This window comes from Hyperolius riggenbachi, chromosome 3 (assembly GCF_040937935.1).
Source record: "Hyperolius riggenbachi isolate aHypRig1 chromosome 3, aHypRig1.pri, whole genome shotgun sequence".
Classification (NCBI taxonomy): domain Eukaryota; kingdom Metazoa; phylum Chordata; class Amphibia; order Anura; family Hyperoliidae; genus Hyperolius; species Hyperolius riggenbachi.
In genome coordinates this window covers 39,206,645-39,232,830 of record NC_090648.1, presented here as the reverse complement: position 1 = coordinate 39,232,830, position 26,186 = coordinate 39,206,645, and the positions used below count along the sequence as shown (strand labels likewise).

Below are 26,186 nucleotides of genomic sequence, written 5' to 3'. Positions count from 1 at the left end.
AACCTCATGCTGTGTATTTACGGCCCTGGAACCACCGCTAGGACCCAGGGCCTACTATGTCTCGCTGCCTGCCCTCCTGCCTGCTGCCAAATGCCAGTCTGCCACACACACTTATCCTCCTCAAGCTGCCTGCTGTTATATTTCCTCCTGCTGTCTGTGTCTCCTCTCCACTGCCAGGGAACACATTACAAGGTGCTGCTGCCCAAGCGCCACCAGCTATTACGCTCAACAATAGCTGCAATAATTTAAAAAAAAAAAATTGTAATTATTTTAGAGGTGTCCGGGTTGAAAACTGTGCTGTCACAATTGTGTATTGGACACAATGTGGGCTTCACGACCGCTGTCTGGAACCTCATGCTGTGTATTTACGGCCCTGGAACCACCGCTAGGGACCAGGGCCTACTATGTCTCGCTGCCTGCCCTCCTGCCTGCTGCCAAATGCCAGTCTGCCACACACACTTATCCTCCTCAAGCTGCCTGCTGTTATATTTCCTCCTGCTGTCTGTGTCTCCTCTCCACTGCCAGGGAACACATTACAAGGTGCTGCTGCCTAAGCGCCACCAGCTATTACGCTCAACAATAGCTGCAATAATTTAAAATAAAAAAAAATAAAACATTTTAATTATTTTAGAGGTGTCCGGGTTGAAAACTGTGCTGTCCCAATTGTGTATTGGACACAATGTGGGCTTCACGACCGCTGTCTGGAACCTCATGCTGTGTATTTACGGCCCTCGAACCACCGCTAGGAACCAGGGCCTACTATGTCAGTCACATCACACTGCCTGACACACATTACTCCTCCTCCTGTAGCTGCATTGAGCTTCTGCTGTCTGTGTGCTGCTACCACTGCCAGGGAGAACAGAAGAAGAACTATTTTCTGCTGCCACCCACTCTCCTACCAGCTATTACCACCACACTACAATAGCTGCAACTACTTCCTCCTCCTGCTGATGTCTGTGTTTTGCCAGGGTACACAGAAAAAGGCGCTGTGGCTTGCAATGTGCCACTACCTACCTATTATGCCATCAACACAAATATAACAATGGTGTTATTAAAATAAAATATTTCCACAAATAAAGTAAAAAAAATATTACAAAAGAAAGGAAAACCAAGACACATAATATAATGATAGAGAAGAAGAGGAAGAAGAAGAAGAAGATATAGAAGAAGCGGAAATACCTCTTTGAATGTGCAAGGGCAGCGTCAATGGGAATATGACAAATTTAACCACAAATAATATAACATAACATCAAAACAACACTGTGTATCCTAAACATGCACTTGCCAACGTGAATCATGTAAAATATCAAAAGAAAAGAGAATTGGCTCTTGGGTGCATGAAAAGGATGAAAAAAACCTTTTAATAACATATAGCAAAAATGAGCAAACACATTACAAATATACAAATAACAAAAGTACAAAAACCCCACAAATACCCAAAGGAAACCCCATAAAATTCTCCTCGCAAACCCCTCAAGAATGAGTTAGGGGCTGCAGTCCCCCATGTTGAAATACACTCAGCAAAGGCTTGGTAGTGGTCCCACTGTAATGAGCAACTGAAAGGGCCGCCAAGGTGAAAGTCCAGCAGGTAAAAGGCAATACAGGGCAGTTGATATAGGCAAAGCTTCTGATTAGTATTCCTGAGGCTGGTAACACGCACAGGTAAGCGGATTTAAAGGCAGCATCCACAGCAAAGGCACAAGCAAGCTTGTAAGCTGGAAGTGAAAATGGCATCAAGCAAATTGGTGGCATGCAGTGTGGTTAGATGGCAAGCGATGAGCACATGCAAGCAAAACAGTCCCCCAATCGCAGGGCATGTGACGATGGGACACAAGACGAAAGTCTTTTCCCAAAGTAGACTCAGGGGGTGACAGAAACACAAAATCACCCACTCGCAGGGCACATGAAATCATCCAGCCACCTGTAAGCATGAAAAGCTGTTCTCATATAGTTACCACACTGGAATGATGAAATCCGGAGCCAGTGTGCGTGCCGGCAAAGTTTCTTTATGTGGCCATGCAGCTGCCCCGAAGCCAAAAAACTGGATATCCGTGGGACCAGAAGAACCAGCAATTGTCAAATGGAGAAGGGATGGAGGAGAACATCCGCGCTGTCAGGAAAAGCCTGACATGTTTCGCCGCATCTTGCGGCCTTATCAAAGGCAAACAGCGTGGTAATAGTATGGACGCCATAACGGCGTCCATAAATGCCGAATGCGCCTGCGCGGCCCGACCCACCGCCCGCCCAAAGCCGTGCGCGTTTCCGCCACACGCCCACCATCCGGCCGGCGTATAGGCGGCCCCCATGTGGAGCGCGGATGCGCCCCAACAATGCGTCACAGGCGGGCGCCAACCGGCGCCCAACAAATGACACACCAGGACACCATGGATGGCAGGCGCATTCGGCATTTATGGACGCCGTTTGACAATTGCTGGTTCTTCTGGTTCTTCTGGTCCCACGGATATCCAGTTTTTTGGCTTCGGGGCAGCTGCATGGCCACATAAAGAAACTTTGCCGGCACGCACACTGGCTCCGGATTTCATCATTCCAGTGTGGTAACTATATGAGAACAGCTTTTCATGCTTACAGGTGGCTGCATGATTTCATGTGCCCTGCGAGTGGGTGATTTTGTGTTTCTGTCACCCCCTGAGTCTACTTTGGGAAAAGACTTTCGTCTTGTGTCCCATCGTCACATGCCCTGCGATTGGGGGACTGTTTTGCTTGCATGTGCTCATCGCTTGCCATCTAACCACACTGCATGCCACCAATTTGCTTGATGCCATTTTCACTTCCAGCTTACAAGCTTGCTTGTGCCTTTGCTGTGGATGCTGCCTTTAAATCCGCTTACCTGTGCGTGTTACCAGCCTCAGGAATACTAATCAGAAGCTTTGCCTATATCAACTGCCCTGTATTGCCTTTTACCTGCTGGACTTTCACCTTGGCGGCCCTTTCAGTTGCTCATTACAGTGGGACCACTACCAAGCCTTTGCTGAGTGTATTTCAACATGGGGGACTGCAGCCCCTAACTCATTCTTGAGGGGTTTGCGAGGAGAATTTTATGGGGTTTCCTTTGGGTATTTGTGGGGTTTTTGTACTTTTGTTATTTGTATATTTGTAATGTGTTTGCTCATTTTTGCTATATGTTATTAAAAGGTTTTTTCATCCTTTTCATGCACCCAAGAGCCAATTCTCTTTTCTTTTGATATTTTACAAGATATAGAAGAAGAAGATATAGAAGAAGATGCAGAAGATGAAGAAGATATAGAAGAAGAAGATATAGAAGAAGAAGATATAGAAGATGAAGAAGATATAGAAGAAGAAGATGAAGAAGATGAAGAAGATATAGAAGAAGATATAGAAGAAGATGAAGAAGATATAGAAGAAGATGAAGAAGATATAGAAGAAGAAGATATAGAAGAAGAAGATATACAAGATGAAGAAGATGAAGAAGAAGAAGAAGAAGAAGATATAGAAGAAGAAGAATAAGAAGAAGAAGATATAGAAGAAGAAGAAGAAGAAGAAGATATAGAAGAAGAAGATATAGAAGATGAAGAAGATATAGAAGAAGAAGATGAAGAAGATGAAGAAGATATAGAAGAAGATGAAGAAGATATAGAAGAAGAAGATATAGATGAAGAAGATATAGAAGAAGAAGATATAGAAGAAGATGAAGAAGATATAGAAGAAGAAGATATAGAAGAAGAAGATATACAAGATGAAGAAGATGAAGAAGAAGAAGATATAGAAGAAGAAGAATAAGAAGAAGAAGATATAGAAGAAGAAGAAGAAGAAGAAGAAGAAGAAGAAGAAGAAGAAGAAGAAGAAGAAGAAGAAGAAGAAGAAGAAGAAGAAGAAGAAGAAGAAGAAGAAGATATAGAAGAAGAAGAAGATATAGAAGAAGATATAGAAGAAGAAGAAGAAGAAGAAGATATAGAAGAAGAAGAAGAAGATATAGAAGAAGAAGAAGAAGATATAGAAGAAGAAGAAGAAGAAGAAGAAGAAGAAGAAGAAGAAGAAGAAGAAGAAGAAGAAGAAGAAGAAGAAGAAGAAGAAGAAGAAGAAGAAGAAGAAGAAGAAGAAGAAGAAGAAGAAGAAGATATAGAAGAAGAAGAAGATATAGAAGAAGATATAGAAGAAGAAGAAGAAGAAGAAGATATAGAAGAAGAAGAAGAAGATATAGAAGAAGAAGAAGAAGATATAGAAGAAGAAGAAGAAGAAGATATAGAAGAAGAAGATATAGAAGAAGAAGAAAAAGAAGACGATATAGAAGATATAGAAGAAGAAGAAGAAGATATAGAAGAAGAAGATGAAGACGACGTAAATGAAGATTTCCAACACCCATTTTGGACACACCTTCTCATGCAAACACTTTTCATGAAGTTAATTTACTTTTTTGAGACATAAAAAAGGTGGTTTCATGCATCTTTGACCTCCAATACAAGTTTTACAAGCTATTTAAGGCCAGCTCGAATATTTTACTCGAATACAGACTCGGATAGTGACGTCGGATATCTGAGGTCGAATCGGATATTCGATTACATCGGATATTGAACTTCGAGTGAATTCGGATAGTTTACTATCCGAATTCGAGCAAACTTGAATAGGATAATGAGGTATCCGAGCAACACTACTAACCGCTGTTGATGAACCCTTATACCTTGTCTGATTAATTCCAGTTGTCACCCCGACCTACGTTGATCTCTGCCTTCCTCTACCTCCGGCTTGTGACCATGACCACTGATTGATCTCTGTCTGCTCGACCTCCGGCTTGGGATCCCGACCACTGATTGATCTCTGCCTGCCCTGAGCTCTGGCTTGTGACCTCAACCTCCACTGTCTGCTGTCTGCCCTGAACCTTGGCTTATCTACTGGACTACTCCACACTGCAGCATCTCCTGTTCTCTGACTCACTGTTAGGGTCTCCCCTTGAGCGTAACCTAGTAAATAGTGTTGGGCGAACATCCAGATGTTCGGGTTCGAGAACGTTCGGCCGAACGGTGTCCCGATGTTCGGTACGTTCGTTCCGAACACCGAACATAATGGTAGTCAATGGGGACCCAAACTTTCCTGCTTTGCAAAGCCTCCTTACATGTAACATAGACCAAATTTTCAGGGTATGTGGACAGGGGGGGTGGGTATAAGAGGAAACTATTTTTTTCCGAAAGGACCTTATAGTTTTTGAGAAAAACGATTTTTAAGTTTGAAAGGGAAATTGTCTTTTAAATACGGAAAATGACAGTTTTTTTTGCACAGGTAACAACAATCTTGTATTATTTTCACGCTGACTGTGGCAATACAGTGGCAATAAGACAATGCTATATAGTATGCTATATAATGGTGACGGACGGAAGTACTACTGATCCCAGCAGTACACGCTGACTGTGGCAGTACAGTGGCAATAAGACAATGCTATATAGTATGCTATACACTGGTGACGGACGGAAGTACTACTGATCCCAGCAGTACACGCTGACTGGCAGTACAGTGGCAATAGACAATGCTATATACTGGTGGCGGAAGTACTACTGATCCCAGAAGTACACGCTGACTGGCAGTACAGTGGCAAATAGACAATGCTATATACTGGTGGCGGAAGTACTACTGATCCCAGCAGTACAAGCACGCTGACTGGCACTACATTAGTATGACTAGGAGGCTGGGGGGGCCCTGGCTAGCCTAGCTGGTGAGAGAGTCTAACCTGCCTGCCTACCCAAAAGCTAAACCCAACTTCAAGTGGCAGAGAAATGACGCGGTTCGGGTATTTATTTACCCGAACCACGTGACCCGCTCGGCCAATCGCAGTGCGAGCCGCGTGTTCGAGCCCGAACCACGTGACCCGCTCGGCCAATCACAGTGCGAGCCGAACTTTCGGGGAACGTTCGGCCATGCGCTGTCAGGCCAACCATACGTTCGACCACATGGCCGAACGCATGGTCGAACACCACGAGGTGTCCGGCGGAGCCCGAACCGAACTCGAACAGCCCAAAATCCGGGCGAACCCGAACAGTGGCGAACACTGTTCGCCCAACACTACTGGTAAACAATAAATAGACCACTGAAAGTCCATTGTCCCTTGCTGGGCGCTCTGGTGAACACCCGTGGGCACTTAGACTATATGCTCTTGGAGGACCCTCACCCCAGTGGGAAGGTCAACAGGTTTGCTATCAGTCCTAACAGGAAGACTGCAGACGGTCTTTCAAAACCTCTGCCTGCATGGCAGCCACCAATCAGGCTGCTTGAGGAAAGCGGCCCACAGCTACGCGGGTGGGCGTGGCAGCCTCAGCAACGATTTTTTTTAAAAAATTTGCCAGGGCCTATTCCGAGAGGGAGATGGAGCACTCACCTGCCTGAAGGTAAAATGTCAGGACAGGTGAGTATTTAACCCCACAACCCCTCCAATCCTCAATCATTCAGACATTACAGGCTCTGTCAATTTGGCTTTAGGTACTCTTTAACCATTTCTGTTCATGCCAAATTGTCTGCATTATTTAATTGTTATTACCAAAGCCATGCATGCAGTGCAAATTTCATAATAATTATTTGAACCAGTTAATACTGGCTTACTGATTTTATATCTTTCAAAATTACCTTTTTTCTTAAAGCGGAATGAAACCCAGCATTTTGTCTTTGCTCTAAAAAATTATTTACAGCATATTATATACAACCAGCATTTTTTTTCACTAGAACAGAATTAAAAGGGTTACACACAGTACTTTAAAGTTCAGTGAAGAGAGATCTGGCGGCATCCAAAAGTGGAGATAATGTTATCTTGTGTTTACTCAATTGTATCAAGTGCGGAATGTGACACATTCTCTGACTGTGCAGAAGCTCCTGGACACAGACACTGAAAGCATTTCTGCCTTCAATACATCATGAATAAAACCAGTTATGAATAAAATGCAAAGGCAGCTCACAAAGCAAAAAAACTGAACTTTTGGGAATTTGTCATTTCTAAATGAACAATGATAGTTAAGCACACATGAAAATTTGATAACTGTATGGCATATAAAAAGTAGGAAAACATGTTTTTATTGAATATTATGTCAGGATTTTATACCACTTTAATACAACTATCTTTTTTTTTTCTCTCAAATTATCTTTTTTTTTTTTTTTTTTTTTTAGTGGCAGGACTCGACCTATCCTCTGTGTCCCAAAATCTGTTTCAGTAGTTTGCTTTAATTTCTGAAGGGGGCAGTGTCACACCACTCCTGGCTCCTGGTCTGCCTGTCACACCTCTCACAGCTGCACACACATTTTCCAATATCGAGGACCATAAACGCAAAGAGGTATCTTTATGCTGAATCCACATACCTCTGTGCATTGCCCATTCCTCTCCTACTGGCAGCATGTACTGTTCTATGTAAAGGAGAAAAGGGACCATGGGTAGCTAAAAAGTGAGTAAAGTAATTTGGGGCAGTTCTGTAAAAAAGAAAATGTACTCATTTGTCATTAATTTGTTAGTAATCTGTTGTGTTGAATTGCCAAAGAACTGCATAAGGCTAGGGATGGTCGTAGTCAGCCAACTTCGCTACGCTGGAAATACGCGTAGTTTTACACAATTACGCTTCGCCAAACTACGGCTTCGAAAACAAATATTCGCTTCGTATGCATTTCGTAGAATACGCGTTAAAATACGCAATTACACGTAGTGCGAAGCGTAGTGTATGCAGATACTTATGCCCGTTTGCAGAAAATTGTATGCATTAATTTCTTTAGAAATGTATATACTGGGAACCCTTCTATGCGTACATTCCCCTTTCCAATGCGTAAATTTGTATGCATAGGTGTAGCGGTACTTCGCTACACGTAAATTCATAAGCGTAGGTTTAAAACTTCGCCTATGAATTACGATGCGTAGATGCGAACTACGATGCGTAAATTCGCACTGGCGTAGTTTCTGCTCATCCCTGCATAAGGCTTCTTCGAACGAAAGGCTGACAGCAGAAAACGTAACTGCTTGTCAGATGCTCCTCTTTATGTACAGGGTGCTTTCAGCTGGATGCATACATGTAGCTATGACTATGTACTCTGTAAAATGCTGCAGAAGATGCCAGTGCCATATAAATACATAATAATAATATGGTAGGGCATTAGACTATGACTATGGTAGGGATTCGATTGTTAGCTCCTCTAAGGACAGTCAGTGACATTGACTATGCACTCTATATAGCACTAATATCTTCTGCAGCATTTTACAGATACATAATAATAATATGGTAGGATAATAGACTGTGACTGTGGTATGATTAGATTGTGAGCTCCTCTGAGGAAAGCTAGTGACATAGCTATTCTGTAAAGCGCTGCAGAAGATGTCAGTGCTATATAAATACATAATAGTATGGTCGCATAATAGACAATGGTAGGATTATATTGTGAGCGCCTCTGTGGAAAGTCAGTGCATGACTATGTACTCTGTAAAGTGCTGCAGAAGAGGTCAGTGCCATATAAACACATACTAATAATAATATGTTAAGCCACTGGGCAAGACTATGGTAGGATTAGATTGTGAGCTCCTCTGAGGATAGTCAGTGACATGACTATGTACTCTGTAAAGTGCTGAAGAAAATGTCAGTGCTCTATAAATCTACATACAACCGGATGTATGTGTGTGTAAGTATGTATGTATGTATGTGCCGCTATAACTTGAAAACGCCTTAATCGATTTCAATGAAAATTGGTATACAGATCCCTTACTACCTGGGATGATATGTTCTATTGAACTATACACAGTCAATCATATTTCATCCATTAATGTCAGTGGAAAAAATGTAAAAGGCTGCCATTTTCACAGTAATCAAGCCAGAGTCCCTAAACTTGGCACAGTTGGTCACTTGGTGACTGAGGTTACAAATTCAGGGAAAGTTTACAGAGGATTAAACAGCCAATCAAATTTCAGCCATTCATTTTAAATGGGAAAATGTAAACTGCAGCAATTCTTAGACTTTTATTTTTTTTTCAAACTTGGCACACTTGGTCACTGGGCGAATGGGATTAATATTCAGGAAAGAAGATGGAGCCTACAACAGTCAATCAAAATTCACTTATTGATTTTCAAGGGGAATATTTAAACTGCTCCAATTCTTACACTGCTCAAATTCACTAAAGGGCGGAGCCACAAACAACCAAGCCACAAACAGCCAATCAGATTTTTCTTGGTGGATAAACTGCTTCCATTCACACATTAACTGCAGCCATTCTTTACTGTTAATCAGTGGAGCTCATCTGGATTCCGGATATCCGAACTACCCAGATAATCTGAACTTTTTCCACTTTGAATAGCAATTTGGATATTTTTTAAAATCTGAATAGCACTATCCCATCTGAAATCCGAAATCCGGGCGGATAGTTAGTTCAGATATCCGAGCAGAAGCTAAAATCACCTTCAATGGCAAAAATCCCATTTGAAGGGAGAGAGAGAGAGGGGGGGGGGGGGGAGAGAGGGGGAGAGGGAGAAGGAGAGAGAGAGAGAGAGAGAGACCTCTGAAAGGGATTTTGACCATTTGAAGAGAGAGAGAGAGAGAGAGGGAGAGGGAGAGGGAGAGGAAGAGGGATAGAGAGAGAGAGAGAGAGAGACCTCTGAAAGGGATTTTGACCATTTGAAGAGAGAGAGAGAGAGAGAGAGAAAGAGAGAGAGAGAGAGAGAGGGGGAGAGGGAGAGGGAGAAAGAGAGGGAGAGGGAGAGAGAGAGAGAGAGAGAGAGAGAGAGAGAGAGAGAGAGAGAGAGAGAGAGAGAGAGAGTGAAGGGTGGTAAGGTTGGTCTGTGATCTTTCATTTTCCAAAGACTATAGTCTGATGTGTGTATGCACCTTAAGTCTAAAGACCCATACACACACTCAAAGGCGGTCTTTTATGCTTTCACAACTTTTGTTGTGAAACAAGTTGTAACACCTAAAAAAGATATTTTGCTATTGTTCAAAGAGCTGATAAGACTGATAAGAATACTTCTTATCAGTCTTAAGGTAGCCATACACTGGTCGATTTGCCATCAGATCGACCAACAGATAGATCCCTCTCTGATCAAATCTGATCAGAGAGGGATCGTATGGCTGCTTTACTGCAAATAGATTGTGAATCGATTTCAGCATGAAATCGATTCACCATCTGTGGAGCTGCCGCCGCCCCCTGCCAGCTATACATTACCTGATCCACCGGCGCGAGTCTCCTGGTCTCCGCTGTCTCTTCTCCGCTCTGGGCTTCAGGGCTACAGTTTCACTTTAATTCCTGCCGGGGGAAGTTTAAACAGTAGAGGGTGCTCAACTGTTTAAACTTCCTGCCGGAACAGGAAGAAGTGAAGCCTGCCGGAGCCCAGCGCGGAGAAGGGACAGCGGAGACCAGGGGACTCGCGCCGGCAGAACAGGTAATGTATTGCCGCTAGCGTCGGTCATCAGACATTTGAACGCCGCTATCGACGCACTCCCGAACCACCGGCGATTGAGCGAAATCTTCCGCACGGACGGATTGACGGGAACAATTGATTCCAGATGGAAATCAATCATTCGGTTAGCGTTTGCGCAATGATTTCACAGCAGATTTGATCACAGTGATCAAATCTGCTGTGTATCGGTGGGAAAATCATTAAGTGTATGGGCCCCTTTATCAGCTCTTTGAACTATAGAAAAAGATTTTTTTAGGTGTTTTAATTTCTTTCACAACAAAAGTTGTGTAAGCATAAAAGACCGCTGTTGAATGTGTGTATGGGGCTTACGTCTCGTTCCCAGCGGCAAATATGTATGTGGCAACAATTGGTAAGGGGGACAAGTGTTCCCCAAGCCAATCGCAGTGCCTGGAATGAATGGACTTACCCTGAATTACCCTGATTTCAGGGGGAACCCATCTTGGTAACCCAGGATATCATTAACAGCACCATCTAGTGGTGAAAAAGTAAAATCACAGTGAGGTATTTTTTTTTACTAACACTTATTAAAATGAATCCCTACCAAAGCCCCCCTCCCCCATTAACAAACTTGCACTTGTAAAAAAAATAACAGCAAAAAAAAAAAAAAACCACATAAACAGTTGCTTTAGAGACTCTTTTTTAATATGTGTGTCATGAGGGTATATTGCTCGGGAAAAAAAATGAGGACGAGTAGAAAAATGTTAGAATTTGATGGGGGTTCTTACTTTTTCCTAGCTTACAAGAAAAAAGGGTTTATTTGTAGAGATGGCTCGAACAGTGCGAGCAGTATTCTGCGAACATCGGCTGTTCGCATTCGCAGTGAACAGCGAACATTTGGCGTGTTTGATTTGCCCCCCCCGTATACATCATCATTAAGCTAAACGTTGACCCCTTACATCACAGTCAGCAGACACATGGCGCCCAATCAGCTAGCACCCCTTCCTGGACCTCCCACCGCCTATCGAAAAACAGTTGCGGTGGCCATATTGGATTAATTCTCTGCTGGCTGCTGATTGTTGGTGAGAGCAGGGTCAGACTTGCAGCAGATAGGTAGGGAAAGTATTAGCTATGCCTGTGTTCTTGTTCCTTACTTGCTGTGAAAACATCCCAAACAGCCCTTTTGAGGGCTAACACATCGGTCTCCTGTGTTTTCTTATGTAACACTCCATGGCCCACTGACACCCAAAGCTGTGTGCACACTACTGCTGTTGCTTAATTAAGTTTCAGGCACAGAACCACTCCAATGCATTATTATTTCACTGTATTCTGATAGTACTATTGTATCTCTCTGTGTGAGACACTCCACAGCCCACTGACACCCAGAGCTGTGCATAATGGGATTTCTGCCCATTAGGGTTTAAAACCCGACTTTGCGTCAACTCCATAATTTTTGGCTTGGATCCCCATCTGATGTGCCCCTGTCCAGGTGTTAGATCCCTGGAAACAACTTTTTCATTACTTTTGTGGCCAGAAACTGTCTTCGCCTGTTCGGGAACATTTTGCAGAAGTTCGTGTTCACGGTTCGCGAACAGAGAATTCTATGTTCGCGACATCTCTATTTATTTGCTTATGTCTCTCTCCTTATTGGAGGATTCACCCACTTTCTGCCACCGCAGAAAGTGAAGCAAATTCTTCCAGGTGTAGACATGGTGAGTCCAGAAAGGTTCTATCCCATTTTTAATTTTTTAATCTGAAATAAGTTAACATTTACCTGGATTTAGGCTGAATAGTTGTTTGTATAGAAATGTTCAACCTAAAAAAAGTATAAATATCTCTTTTATTAGGCAGTATATCCTCTGATGAGCACTCGGCCTACTGTACAGAGCAAGGTGGGTCCATTATGGTAGAAGAAGGAACATCAGTGAATATCCCGTGTCATTTCTCTTATCCCGAGAATAAAAACCCTGCAGTGGTGAAAATGACATGGAAACAAGGCAGAAATAGCCAATGTGACCATGGGTTCATTTACAATTATACTGACACAGGGACATCATGGACTCATAAAGACTATGAAGGACGAATCAGAGGGGTGGGTATCCCTAAGGAAGAGAGAAAACAGCAAATCGTCATTCAGGGCATACGGAAATCAGATGGGCCTGTGTTCTGCTGTAGAACTGAAATCTACCTTGATGGAAAATTCAAAGTACAATGGCAAACTCGACAAGGGACTTATATTCTTTTTAAAGGTAAAAATAAGCAAATTTTTGTTTACCAAAGCATTTTAACACACCCTGTTTCAGCCATAGAGATGATTGTGTGCACTTCAGTAACCTAAAAGTAGACCTGAGTTCTTACAAAGAACAGACTGAAAAGTGTTCATTCCACATAGAAATGCTGTAGAAATCAGCTGCACACAGCTGTGTTTGTTTATTTAGTTACAGTTGAATGTAACAAGTGTATAATCAGTAGGCATGACTCACAGCGTCTCAGCATTAGCTGTACAGGAAAGACAGATGCTTTAACCCTTCCTTTGCTCCCTGAGAGTTCTTCCAGTACATTTTCAGGGCTTTTTTTTGGATTCCTGTGCATTGTAAAAAGGTTTTTTTTCCTCTGATTATTTTTATACGTCCCTAATCTTTTAGAGCAGAGAGGAAGTTCTGAGCTCAGATCCACTTTTAAGTGTACCCGAGGCAACATTTGACATAATGAGATAAACATGTGTTTGTCAAGTGCCAAATATATTAATAACCAGTACTGTAGTTATGCTCATTCAGATTCTGCAAAATTGAAATTTCCGCATTTCTGACAGGAAATCAACATTTCAGATAGGAAGTCGGAAAGTGGTATTCCGTGGAAATCCAACTTACCGCAGCTCGGTTACTTTAGCTCATTCACAGAATTTGGAAGCATTGGAACCAATCAGAGAAAGCAGAATTTGCAAAAATCAGATCATCATGGTAATTTTAGACCAATTACAATGTTTTTTGTTTTCCCAATTTCCGTTTTCTGATTTACAGTTTTCCGATTTCCGTTTCTCCATTTTTTTATTTTTATTTTTTTCATTCTCTCATGCAAAAAAAAAAATGACTAATGAAATACTCAAAAATCAGAAATCGTAAAAACAGAAAATTGGAAAAATGGAAATGGGCAATGGCAGAAATCAGAATTTCAGCAGAATCGTAAATGGGCATTTCCGGCAATTCCTAATAACCAGGCTGTCTGTAATAGTTAATTTTCAGGCATGCAAGTGACAGCTTTTGTCTTGCTGGTAACTTGTTGGGAATATAGTAAACATCACTGATAAGCAGATTACAGACATAAAAGTTTTCCTGGCAGAATACAACTTCTGAAGACAGTGGTGAGATAGAAAAAGGCTAGTAGTTCATGTGTATTAACTCTGGGACACAACAAAGTGCTATTATTGAGCAAAGACAATAAAACATTCAATCTACTTTATAAATGTTTAAATATAAAATAAAACTATGGGATATCTAAAAAAAAGTCATTTTTAGGAGTTAGGAGTAGGAGGATAAACACAATTGCGTATCTCATCAGTTTATTTTCACCTCAGGTTCACTTTAAAGAGAGACCTAAGCCTAAACAAACATACTGTCATTAAGTTATATTATTTATGTTAATTAAAATAGATAGTAATATAATCTCTTACCCACTCTGTTTTAAAAGAACAGGCAAATGTTTGTGATTTCATGAGGGCAGCCATCTTTTTGGTTGAAAGGAGGTGACAGGGAGCATGAGACACAGTTCCAACTGTCCTGTGTGCTGATCACCCCTCCCAGTCGCTAGGCAACATGAATAACAACATAGGAAATCCCATCATGCTTTGCACAGCATCAGGGAAAAATGACCAGGCAGTTTTCTTTGATGGGGCGGAGCTTAGCTTCTGTGCAGCTAAAAATTAAGCTAGTGTAAGAAAAACAAAGTTCTGATGCTGTGAAACTGTTAAAGAAACACCAAGCCTTTTCAGTGCTGCTAAGTAGATTTTTAGTCTGGAGGTTCACTTTAAGTAAATATGTAAAAAGTCACACTTTCATTGGCTAAGGTTTTTTAAGGTTGGAGAACACAGGAGAAAAGCTGACACCCAAAGCAACAGTGTTGCTGTTCAGATTCAGTTTTAATTTAAATTCATTCTAAACATCAGTCATTCAGCTCAATCAGAACAATTACTTTATGAGAAAAAAATAATTAGCAAGTTCCCCCATAATGCCCTGTTACACCAATCAGCAAAGACGACAAGTAAGGGAAATTTGACAACTATTTTAGCAGTGGTAGACTGGCCCGGATTCACCTCACAGGAGCCTATAGGCACAGATGCCCTGGCACCTCAGCCTTTGCCCTCCATAATCCCACAAACCCCCACTAAACTCCACCGCAAGTGTGCTGGCTCGCACTTCTCCCTTACTTCCCTTGCCCATCATAGGTAGCTACAGGTGCCCCTTAGTATTAGGTAGCCAGAAGTACCCTCAGTATTAAAGCGGAATATAACCCTGCATTTCAACTTTGCTCTAAAACATTATTTACAGCATATTATATGCAACCAGCATTTTTTTTTACTAGACCAGCATTGGAAGGGTTACACACAGAGCTTTAAAGTTCCATGGATAGAAATGCAGACGCATCCGAAGTTTAGATAGATACATTTAAGTCAACAGAATGTAACAAGTGAGGAATGTTACACACTTTTTGGCTGTCCTCCAACTCCTGCACAGTCAGAGAGAGTGAGTCACATTCCACAATTGTTACATTTAAGTAAACAGAATGTATCTATCTAAACTTCGGTTGCGGGGAGCAGTTCTCTCCATGGAACTTTAAAGCTCTGTGTGTAACCCTTCCAATGCTGGTCTAGTAAAAAAAAATGCTGGTTGCATATAATATGCTGTAAATAATGTTTTAGAGCAAAGTTGAAATGCAGGTATTCCGCTTTAAGTAGCTAGTGGTGCTGGTGCCCCTGACTGAGGGGAACTCTCACCAGGGGAATGCAGAGAGCTGGGTGAGTAACCTCTCATTTACACACATTAGGATAGGAAGGAGGGAGGGAGGCACTCTGGGAGAAGAGTGAAGAACCTTTCCATCATACGGGGCCTATAGGCAAGTGTCTACAGTGCCTTATGGTAATTCCAGTGTCCAGCCTTGGTGGCAGCTGCTGTATTGGATGCCTTGATCAACTAGTATTTGACTGCAGCCAGGGTATGGAAGAGAAGACATGTGGCTTCCTAGCATCCATTGTACATTCGAACTTGAGATTGCGTGTCAAATAGTGTTGCTTCTGAAGGCAAAGTTAGCTAACAAGGACCTTATTTTTAAAAAGGGGAAGGAAACATGATTCTACTCATGTGGGCCATGGGAAACTACCGTATGTATATTTGCAGGATATTTCACTCTTACTGCAGGCAAGGTCTATGCCAATTTTCAATTGTGACCGCGCCAATGGGTCAAGACGAGCAGTGATCACCCCTGGAGTGCACAAGGATCAGTATCAAATCGGTTGTCAGGATCCGCACCGTCTAACATAGTAATTTATTTATAGCTCAATTAAAATCCAAGGCAGGCATGAAAAGTGTGTGCCGGGTCATGGTGACCCGGCACAAACTTTTCATGCCTGCCTTGGATTTTAATTGAGCTATAAATAAATTACTATTTTAGATGGTGCGGATCCTGACGGCTGATTTGGCAAGGTCTATTCCAGGCTCGACCAGCAGTAAAGGGCTGCATCAGCACTGCTTTCTGGCTTTCTGCTATCAGTGGGGCTCATTGCTGCAGAAGATTTGCAAGTGCTGCATATTTATCTAGGCATTAATTGGCACTGTGACTATTCTACACACTATGGCCCTAACTACTATTATCGAGCCAACAGCATTACTTGTTCGCACAACATTTTGTAGCACATCTTTACTATTAAAATAAAATAACAATAAATAAATAACAAACAAATTAACCTCAGTTCACTCCAGTTAATATGGGTATATTTTTTTTGTCACTGTACTATGCGTTATATAAGAAAGGAGTGGATTATGTCTGAGATTTGCTGAGTGTCTTACACGCAAAGTACTGTTGCCACTTGCCATTGCACAACGAAAATATTCAACTTTTTTTTTCCAATTAGTACAATCTCTCCAGTAACAGTAGGGAGCTCAGTTTATGTTTTAATTAGTTTATATTAAAAGGGTACCTTAGCTGAACATGTATGATTAAATGGAGGCTATAGAGATGTGTAAAAGGGCGAGGCTTACCACTCCCATGCTGCTCCAATCCTGCATATAAAATGCTCTGCTAGTAGTGGCAACTTGGCCGAGTCACCGACCTTTAACCTGAAGGTACCTGGCTGCGCATGCCCAGTATGTCTGATCCACCCCTTATGCTGTGGTCTGGACAGGAAGGCAGAGCTCAGGGAGTGCGGTGACAAGGAGGTTCAATTGGACATACTGCGCATGCACATCGGAGTACTTCCAAGTTAAAGGTCTGCAATGCTAATGGGGCCTTTACATAGGATTGGAGCAGGACACGAGTAATTCGAAGAAGTGGGAAGTCTCTGCACTGATCCACACACATCTCTATACCCTCCATTTAATCAAACCTGTTCTCCTGGGTATCTCAGGGGTCTCAAACTCAATTTACCTGGGGGCCACAGGAGGCAAAGTCAGGATGAGGCTGGGCAGCATAAGGGATTTAACTAAAAAAGTCCTTAAATGTCATTATTAACAGTTTTAATTATTTCTTCTGAACATGAAGTGTCCTACCTTATAGTTTGCTTCAGTGCTCCCATTACAAGTAATCCGCCTTCTCCCCGCTGCAAAACGAGGGCCCCCAAATCGCCCGGGGGGCAATCCGCCGGCATTTCCTGGAAGGGGCAGAGCTTTCAGCTTCAGCTCTGCCCCTCCTGACGTCAATCGCGGCGGATCGCGCCTCTGCCCGCCCCTCTCACTCGTCCTTCACAGAGAGTGGCGGGGAGAGGCGGCGATCCGTGCGGCGATTGACGTCAGGAGGGGCAGAGCTACAGCTGAAAGCTCTGCCCCTCAGCGCAGTCGTGGATGTTTGAGCGGGGGATTTGGGGGCTCTGCAGCCCTCGTTTAGCGGCGGGGATGCGGCGGATTACTTGGGAGCACTGAAGCGAACTATAAGGTAAAATAGTTCGCTTCCATGTCTCTTTTGCTTTTGCCGGCGCGGGCCACAAAATATTGTACCGAGGGCCGCAAAATGGCCCGCGGGCCGTGAGTTTGAGACCCCTGCTTTACATCTATATGCTTTACAGTTCTTCTTACACATTACATACTGTAGTTCCTTAGATTTAAAAAAAATATGCATCCATAAAGTTCAACCTCTGTATTGTTCTATTCTGCAGACGAAGTCACTGTAGAACAGCCACATGTGGTCCTTGCTGTCTTAGGAGAAGATATCACCATACCATGCATTGTCCATAACATGCCTCCTGATTCTATCTATGAGGGGATTTGGAGGATAGGGTACAGTGATTTGTGCTGGGAAAATGGCATCTTTGTAAATGTAAAAGTGAACAGGACAATGTTGACGATTGGGCAGCTATCACTCATCATACGGAATGTCCAGTCTCATTTCAGCGGCCACTACTGCTGTGAATTGAAGACAAGGGTGAAGATACCACCAGAACATCAGGCTGTACATGGCACCCAACTAGTGATAGCAGGTACACTGATTTCAGCTTTTAAAAGGAAATTCTACTTTTTTTTTACTTTAAGTTTCAAGGAATAATGGAAGGAAACTTGCAATATTTCAGCTAGAAGTAACCATATGTGGTTACCCACAATGCACCACTACTGAATATGCAAATTATCTCTTTTCTCCCATGTAAGCCAGAGTAGCATCCAGAATCGTTGGTGTATAGCAAGCCTATAGCTTTAAATATTACACAGCTACATCAACCCCACATGTAGACAGCCTGTTTCAGACTTTTGGTCATCATCAGTGCATGGGCAGGGATTGATATGGCTGTATGGGAGAGGGCTTGGACCAGTACAACAGAGTAACCAAGCAGCTCGGGGTGACCCAAAACCATTAGGAATGTATATGGGGATAAATGAATAATGGCAAACCTTGTTTCTACTCAATTTCGCTGTCCTTATGTGCATACAAAACAGTGTTTTTTACCAGAAATGTGGAGACAGGAGTCACACATTTTCTGCTAGGGTAAAGAGTAATTAGTGAAGTTTCCTACACCATGCAGGCAATTGCTCATGCAAAAAGGTGGGAGCTTTTGGACACACTTATGGCAGCAGAACCCCAAATAGAGTTCACACAAATTTTGTGAAGGTTGCAGAGATGCTCAGATTCAACTTACAGTCAAGTGTGAAATGTCTTAAAGAGAATCTGTATTGTTAAAATCACACAAAAGTAAACATACCAGTGCGTTAGGGGACATCTCCTATTACCCTCTGTCACAATTTCGCCGCTCCCCGCCGCATTAAAAGTGGTTAAAACCAGTTTTAAAAAGTTTGTTTATAAACAAACAAAATGGCCACCAAAACAGGAAGTAGGTTGATGTACAGTATGTCCACACATAGAAAATACATCCATACACAAGCAGGCTGTATACAGCCTTCCTTTTGAATCTCAAGAGATCATTTGTGTGTTTCTTTCCCCCTGTATCTCTCATGCACTGAAGTTTCAGGCTGCTTGTTTCTTCCTGCAAACAGCTTTGCCCTTGTCTGTAATTCCTCACTATGTGAAAGTCCAGCCAGCTCAGAGGACGATTTATCCAGCTTGTAAAAGATAAGAGAGAAGAGAGAAGCTGCTCTAATCTAAATGACACACAGGCAGTGTGCATAGAGGGGCCTGGAAGGGGGAGTTCATAGCAGAACCACAACACTGAAGAACTTGGCAGCCTTCCAGACACAGGCTGACAAGTCTGACAAGAGAGAGATAAGTTTATTTATTACAGAGACTGTGATAGTACAAAGTCCTGCAGTAAGCCAGAACACATTAGAATAGCTTTTGGAACTTGTAGGATGATAAAAAACAGGATGCAATTTTTGTTACGGAGTCTCTTTAAGGTGTATACACACACACACACACACACACACACACACACACACCCCACACCACACTCACCACACACACACCCCACACCACACTCACCACACACAAACCCCACACCACACACACACACACACACACACACACACACACGCACGCACGCACGCACGCACGCACGCACACACACACACACACACACACACCCCACACCACACACACCCCACACCACACTCACCCCACACCACACTCACCACACACACACCCCACACCACACTCACCACACACAAACCCCACACCACACACACACACACACACACACACACACACACACACACCCCACACCACACTCACCCCACACCACACTCACCACACACACACCCCACACCACACACACACACACACACACACACACACACACACCCCACACACACCCCACACCACACTCACCACACACACACCCCACACCACACTCACCACACACAAACCCCACACCACACACACACACACACACACACACACACACACACACACACACACACACCCCACACCACACTCACCCCACACCACACTCACCACACACACACCCCACACCACACACACACACACACACACACACACACACACACACACACCCCACACCCCACACCCCACACACACCCCACACACACCCCACACACACCCCACACACACCCCACACACACCCCACACACACCACACACACACCCCACACACACCCCACACACACCCCACACACACCACACACACACCCCACACACACACGCGCGCTTAGCCATAGCCGAGTAGTGTGTACTGTTTATTTGAAAAAGAAGGGACCATAGTGCGGTGCATGATCAACAGGTTTTGGTTGGGCGGGGTACATTAAAGAACAATGTACTTGTTTATCACTTATTTTAGATTCTCAAGTGAGACATGTGTACCAGGTGTTAGTTAAATGCACATTGAAAAGAAAAAAAATGTTTTTTAACAGTTTTATAAAGAAATGGAAATCTCCCTTTAATGTACACCTGAAGCGAGAGGCAAGTTTAAAGTGAACCTGAGGTGAAAATAAACTGATAAGATAAACAATTGTATTTATCCTCCTACTCTACAAATGGTATTATTTTATATTTAAACATTTACAAAGTAGAACAAATGTTTTGTTGTCGTTGCTCAGTTGCACTGGCAGCCTATTAAGTGTCCCTAAATGAAAATACATGAACTATTGACCTTTTTCTAGCTTCCTCTGCTCTCAGAAGTTGTGTTCTGTCCTGAAAACTTTTATGGCTGTATTTACCGACAAGACAGAAGCTTTCACTTCCATGCCTAAAAAAGTACTCAGGCAACAAAACAAGATAAGAAGAACTGCCTTGTTATGTTGTATAAGCAGACAGAGGTGCCAAAAGGATAAAATATTCTAAAACATTTAAAATGAGAGGAGGCAGAGGTGGACTTACCTCCTCCAAGCAGACACACGAGTGTGGTGTATATTCAAAACAACAAAAAATAATTTAGATACTCCAGAAAGTGCAAAAGCAACACGTTTCGTGGGCATCTCCTGCTGCATCAGGCAATAGAAACGGAGCATAAAACTCAAATAAGTCTGGTGCAAAGCTCAGTGCCTCTTTGAGTAGTCCCAGGGGTGCTGAGCTTTGCACCAGACCTATTTGAGTTTTATGCTCCGTTTATATTGCCTGATGAAGCGGGAGATGCCGCGAAACGCGTTTCACTTGCACTTTCTGGAGTATTTAAATCATTTTTTGTTGTTTTGAATATACACAACACTCATGTGTCTGCTTGGGAGAGGTAAGTCCATCTCTGCCTCCTCTCATTTTAAACGTTTTAGAATATTTTATCCTTTTGGCGCCTCTGTCTGCTTATACAGTTCCTGAGTCCACCCTTTGAGGTAGGGGTGTTGCCCCGTATTTCCTATCTACAGAGAGCGACTTCTTAATCCTTAGTGGGGACAGGTCTAATCTCCTTACCTGGTGATATAGTGGTTACCTGGACGGTAACTTATGTTTGTGAGTATAAATAGATACTTACTTGTCAAATCCGCATACCAGTTCATACTACACTATATTGGGCTCTCAGTGTCTCTATTCTGTGTTGCCTTGTTATGTTATTATTAATAAGTTTTGCACTGTACATATGTTTATGTCATCATATTAAATGCTGCCTCGGGTACACTTTAAAAGGAAAAAATAAATATTGCAGCCTCCATATCCCATCCTCTATATACTGAAAAAGCCTGTGGCAATAACCTAAATCTTTCTGTGGTGATCTGCAGACTGCCACCTTTATAAACATGGTTCTTTTTCTTTCTTTTGTTACCTTGTTTATGTTACCATTTCAGACCCCAATGAGAGCATTCCTGAGTTCAAAATCACTCAGTCTGGAGAAATATCAGTCAATAAAGGAGATGCCGTAATTATCAATTGCTCATACATTGTTCCACCAGGAAAAGTCCCTCTGTGGACTGGAGTAGTTTTCTGGAGAGTGGGCAGTCCACGTGGAATCTATGCCTACCACCCCTCCAAACTGATGGTTCATCCCAGTTACAATGGAAGAACTGAGCTGAAGGGACGGGCCAATCTCCATCTAAAGGAGGTTCAAGAAGTAGATAATGCCACATATTACTGCTTTGTGATGCTGAAATTCTGCATTGGACCTCACAGTACAACCTCCATGATCCAGTATGGAAGAGGGACTCAGATAAAGATACTTGGAATAACTGAAGGTACATTTCTTTTTTTAATACCTGTACTCTACACGCCCAAGTGACTGACTATTCATCATGCCTGGTAACTTCATGAAACAATACATGCCCAAAACTGCAACGTTTTCTTAACTCCTACTGTATGTGGGCTAGTGTTAGTCATGAAGAGAATCCAAAGACATAAAAAAATAAATAAATAAAAATCTCTATCCTGCTTGTAGAAGAAACTTAACATTTTGGAAACTTGCAAGGATATCTTGTACAGTTAGTCATTAAAGGTATCACCTACCTAAACAACTTTTTTTCACCTACCTAAACAACTACCTAACGATGTAGGGAACATTAAAGAGAACCCGAGGTTGGTTTGAAGAATATTATCTGCATACAGAGGCTGGATCTGCCTATACAGCCCAGCCTCTGTTGCTATCCCAAACCCCCCTAAGGTCCCCCTGCACTCTGCAATCTCTCATAAATCACAGCCACGCTTCTGACAAACAGCTTGTCAGAGCTGGCTGTGTTTATCTCTATAGTGTCAGTCTGCTGCACTCCCCAACCCCTGCAGAACTCCAGTCCCCGCCTGCATCCCTTCCCTCCCTGCTGATTGGAGGGAAGGGACGGGGGCAGGGACCAGAGCTATGCAGGAGGCGGGGGAGCAGCTGAGACTGACACTACAGATGTAAACACAGCCTCACAGCACGGCTGTGATTTATGAGGGATTGCAGAGTGCAGGGGGACCTTAGGGGGGTTTGGGATAGCAACAGAGGCTGGGCTGTATAGGCAGATCCAGCCTCTGTATGCAGATAACATTCTTTAAACACACCTCGGGTTCTCTTTAAATTTTCGGTTCGCGAACGCAAATTTTCTTCAAAAGTTTGCAAATAGGCGAGCCTGGCTAACCGCCATAGGCTTCAATGGGCAGGTGAATTTTAAAATTTACAGGGGCTGTTTCTGGCCACAAAAGTGATGGAAAAGTTGTTTCAAGTGGCCTAACACCTGGACTGTGGCATGCCAAAGGGGGATCCATGGCAAAAGTCCCACCAAGAATTACGGAGTTGACGCAGTCATGTTTTAATCTCTAAAGGGCAGTAATCACATTGCATTCCTAAATTTGTGGAACAAAGTGCTTTAAAATGTCCAGCATGCATACAGGGCGATAAGGTCGTGTAAAAGTTAGGCCCAGTTTACACTGACAGATGAAAATCTGCGTTTAATGCACCACAAACAACCACAAAGAGCTTTTGTGATAACGTCAGGTGAGCAAATCGTTGTTTTTGCTAGTTGACACTTCTGAGACACAAATGTTAGTTCTCTCGGTGGCAATCTTTGTGTAGTGGTGTGTAGAGGCAGCCGTACTTGTGTGCACATTCGCAGGACTGCAGGCAGGTTTTCCAGCCCCTATGGTCGGGCTGAGGTACTTCAATGACAGTTAAGTGACTAAAAATGATAATTCTGCACTGAGGCCAGTAGTGATACTAGATGCCAGTAGTGGTAGTGATGGATTATTGGGTTATGGTTGGTGCACTACTAGGACCAGCAGACCTGTCTCCAACAGCTAGCATGTGCACTGGACACACATAATTGCAATATAACAATAGCAAAAAAAAAAAAAAAAAAAAAACTGCCCTTACAAGGGCAATTGATTTATCAAGTTGGTGCACTACTAGGACGAGCAGACCTGTCTCCAACAGCCAATGGGTGCACTGGACACACAGAATTGCAATATAACAATAGCAAGAAAAAGAAAAAGCCCTTAGAATGAGGAACTACTGCAGCACTAATCACTGACTGCACCTGTCTGCAATAGCAGTGCACTGTGTGGACACACTGAACAGCAATACGACAATAGCCTCTGTGCTGGCATTCTGATAGGTGTGTGTGTGTGTGTGTGGGGGGGGGGGGGTGTCCAGGTGGGAGGGATAGCTGATTGGCTGCAGGGTGAGGGGTAAATGTTTGGCTCCATTATAATGTACAGGGGGCGGGTCGAATGCCATATGTTCGCGAATAGACGTGAACATGCGCGTTGTTCGCCGCTAACTATTCGCTGGCAGAGCAGTTTGGGCCATCTCTAGTTATGTCTCCTACATGATCTGTACAATTGCTGAAAAGTTTTGCAATTGTCTCCACAAACGTTTCAACCAAGTTTCTACACCAATTCAACCAGTAATTATTTTTGAGTGACCTAAGTAAGAGCAGTAAGCTTTGAAACAAGAACACTTATTGATTAGCAGGGGTGGTTGGAAATGTCACTTTGCAATCCTGACAGATTTATGCTTTCTAATAAGTGCAATGTCCAAATACTTATTTCTGCAGACTGTTATTTTTTTTTTTTTGTTAATAAAGTTAGTTAATTGTAAATATATGTTTACAATTAACTAACAATTACAATTAACTAACTAATCGTATTTATATAATATGATTTTTGTGTGGCAACACTGATTCTCTGATTGGTCCAATGCTTCCGAGTCTCGGTAATTTTACAAAAATCCAATTTCTGCATACCGATTTCTACCACGGATAGCTGATTTCCAATGGAGAAATCAGAATTTTGTTGAATTTAGAAGCTCATCCCTATTGAATAACTCAGAAAACAACAGTGGTGATGTAATTTGATCTCTTTCCAACTGGGTTCCTGGGTCTTCAGGAAGTTGGTCGCAACTACAACTACAACTTAAGAAAAAAAATTCAAAAAGAACTTTTAGTTTTTGAGAAAATCGATGTAAAAATTTCAAATGGAAAAAGTATGTGGGATTAAAAAACCTGCCAAACCTGAAGCAAAACCCGCTGACTTAAGCGGTTAATAGCAATGCCCCCTTACATGGTAGAAACACCAAATTTGCAGGATATGTTAAAAAGAACAGTGGGAGAAATAATATTTTCCTATTTCTTTTTTTATGTTCAGAGGGTGGGAAATTAAAAAAAAATGATGTGGCGTCCACCCTATACTCATTTCTCCTGGGAGGGGGGTGGGCATCTGGGGATCCCCTTCTTAAATTTCCCACCCTCTAAACATAAAAAAAACAAAGTTTAACCACTTTACCCCCGGCAGTACGAATTTCTCCATCCCTTTTTTCCCTCCTAAAAAACCAGGGACGGAGAAATCCGTACCTTCCGCGCTCCCGCCGCTGTCCGCGCTACCGCCGCTCGTGCGCACGCACCCGCCGCTCGTGCACGCCGCCGCCCGCTTGCCCGGAGATCAATGAACGGGAAAATCCATTCCCGTTTGTTGATCTAAGCTCCCGCAATGATCTGCTGCTTCTTTCAGAAACAGCGCGATCATTGTGAGTCTCCCAGCCTCCTACTGCTTCCTGTAAGCGTCCTTCCGGTCGCTTACAGGTCACATGTAAACATACTCACTTGTGTCCAAATAGTAAACTACACCCTAATGCATTTTACACATACAAATAAATTGTTTTACATAATAAATTAACTCATTACCTCCCACACTCCCCAATTATTTTTTTTTTGTAATTTTTAAAAAAAATAAATATATACAATAAAAAAAACAACATAAATAGTTACCTTAGGGACTGAACTTTTTAAATATTTATGTCAAGAGGGTATAACACTGTTACTTTATAAACTACAGGCTTGTAATTAGGGATGGACGCAAAACTGAAAAAAATGCACCTTTATTTCCAAATAAAATATTGGGGCCAAACATTGTGATAGGGACATAATTTAAACGGTTTTATAATCGGGAATAATGGGCAAATAAATTTCATGGCTTTTAATTACAGTAGCATGCATTATTTAAAAACTATAATGGCCGAAAACTGAAAATAATAATTTTTTCCCACATTTTTTCCTATTTTCCCCATTAAAACACATTTAGAATAAAATAATTCTTGGCATAATGTCCCACCTAAAGAAAGCCTAATTGGTGGCGGAAAAAACAAGATATAGTTCATTTTTATTGCGATAAGTAATAATAAAGTTATAGATGAATGAATGGACGGAGCGCTGAAAGGTGAAAATTGCTCTGGTGTTCAAGGGGTAAAACCCCTCAGTGGTGAAGTGGTTAAAAAAATAGAAAAATATTATTTTTCCCACTATTCTTTTTAACATATCTGGCAAATGTGGTGTTTCTTACCATGTAAGGGGGCTTTGCTA

General features: G+C 42.5%; 1 protein-coding gene across 6 annotated transcripts in view; it reads left to right on the top strand.

The window, feature by feature from the left end:
- The window catches only part of LOC137562550 (basement membrane-specific heparan sulfate proteoglycan core protein-like), a 77,217-nt gene that overhangs the window by 8,817 nt on the left and 42,214 nt on the right, over positions 1-26,186 (top strand). For 4 of the 6 annotated variants that reach the window (XM_068273999.1, XM_068273998.1, XM_068273996.1 and 1 more), the window contains exons 2-4: positions 12,181-12,582; positions 17,694-18,014; positions 21,714-22,097. In XM_068273999.1, the coding sequence (XP_068130100.1) occupies positions 12,181-12,582; positions 17,694-18,014; positions 21,714-22,097 (1,107 nt within the window). Of the gene's footprint in view, positions 1-12,180; positions 12,583-13,145; positions 13,294-17,693; positions 18,015-21,713; positions 22,098-26,186 lie in introns of those variants that run through there. The other 2 variants (XM_068274002.1, XM_068273997.1) reach the window with 2 other exon arrangements.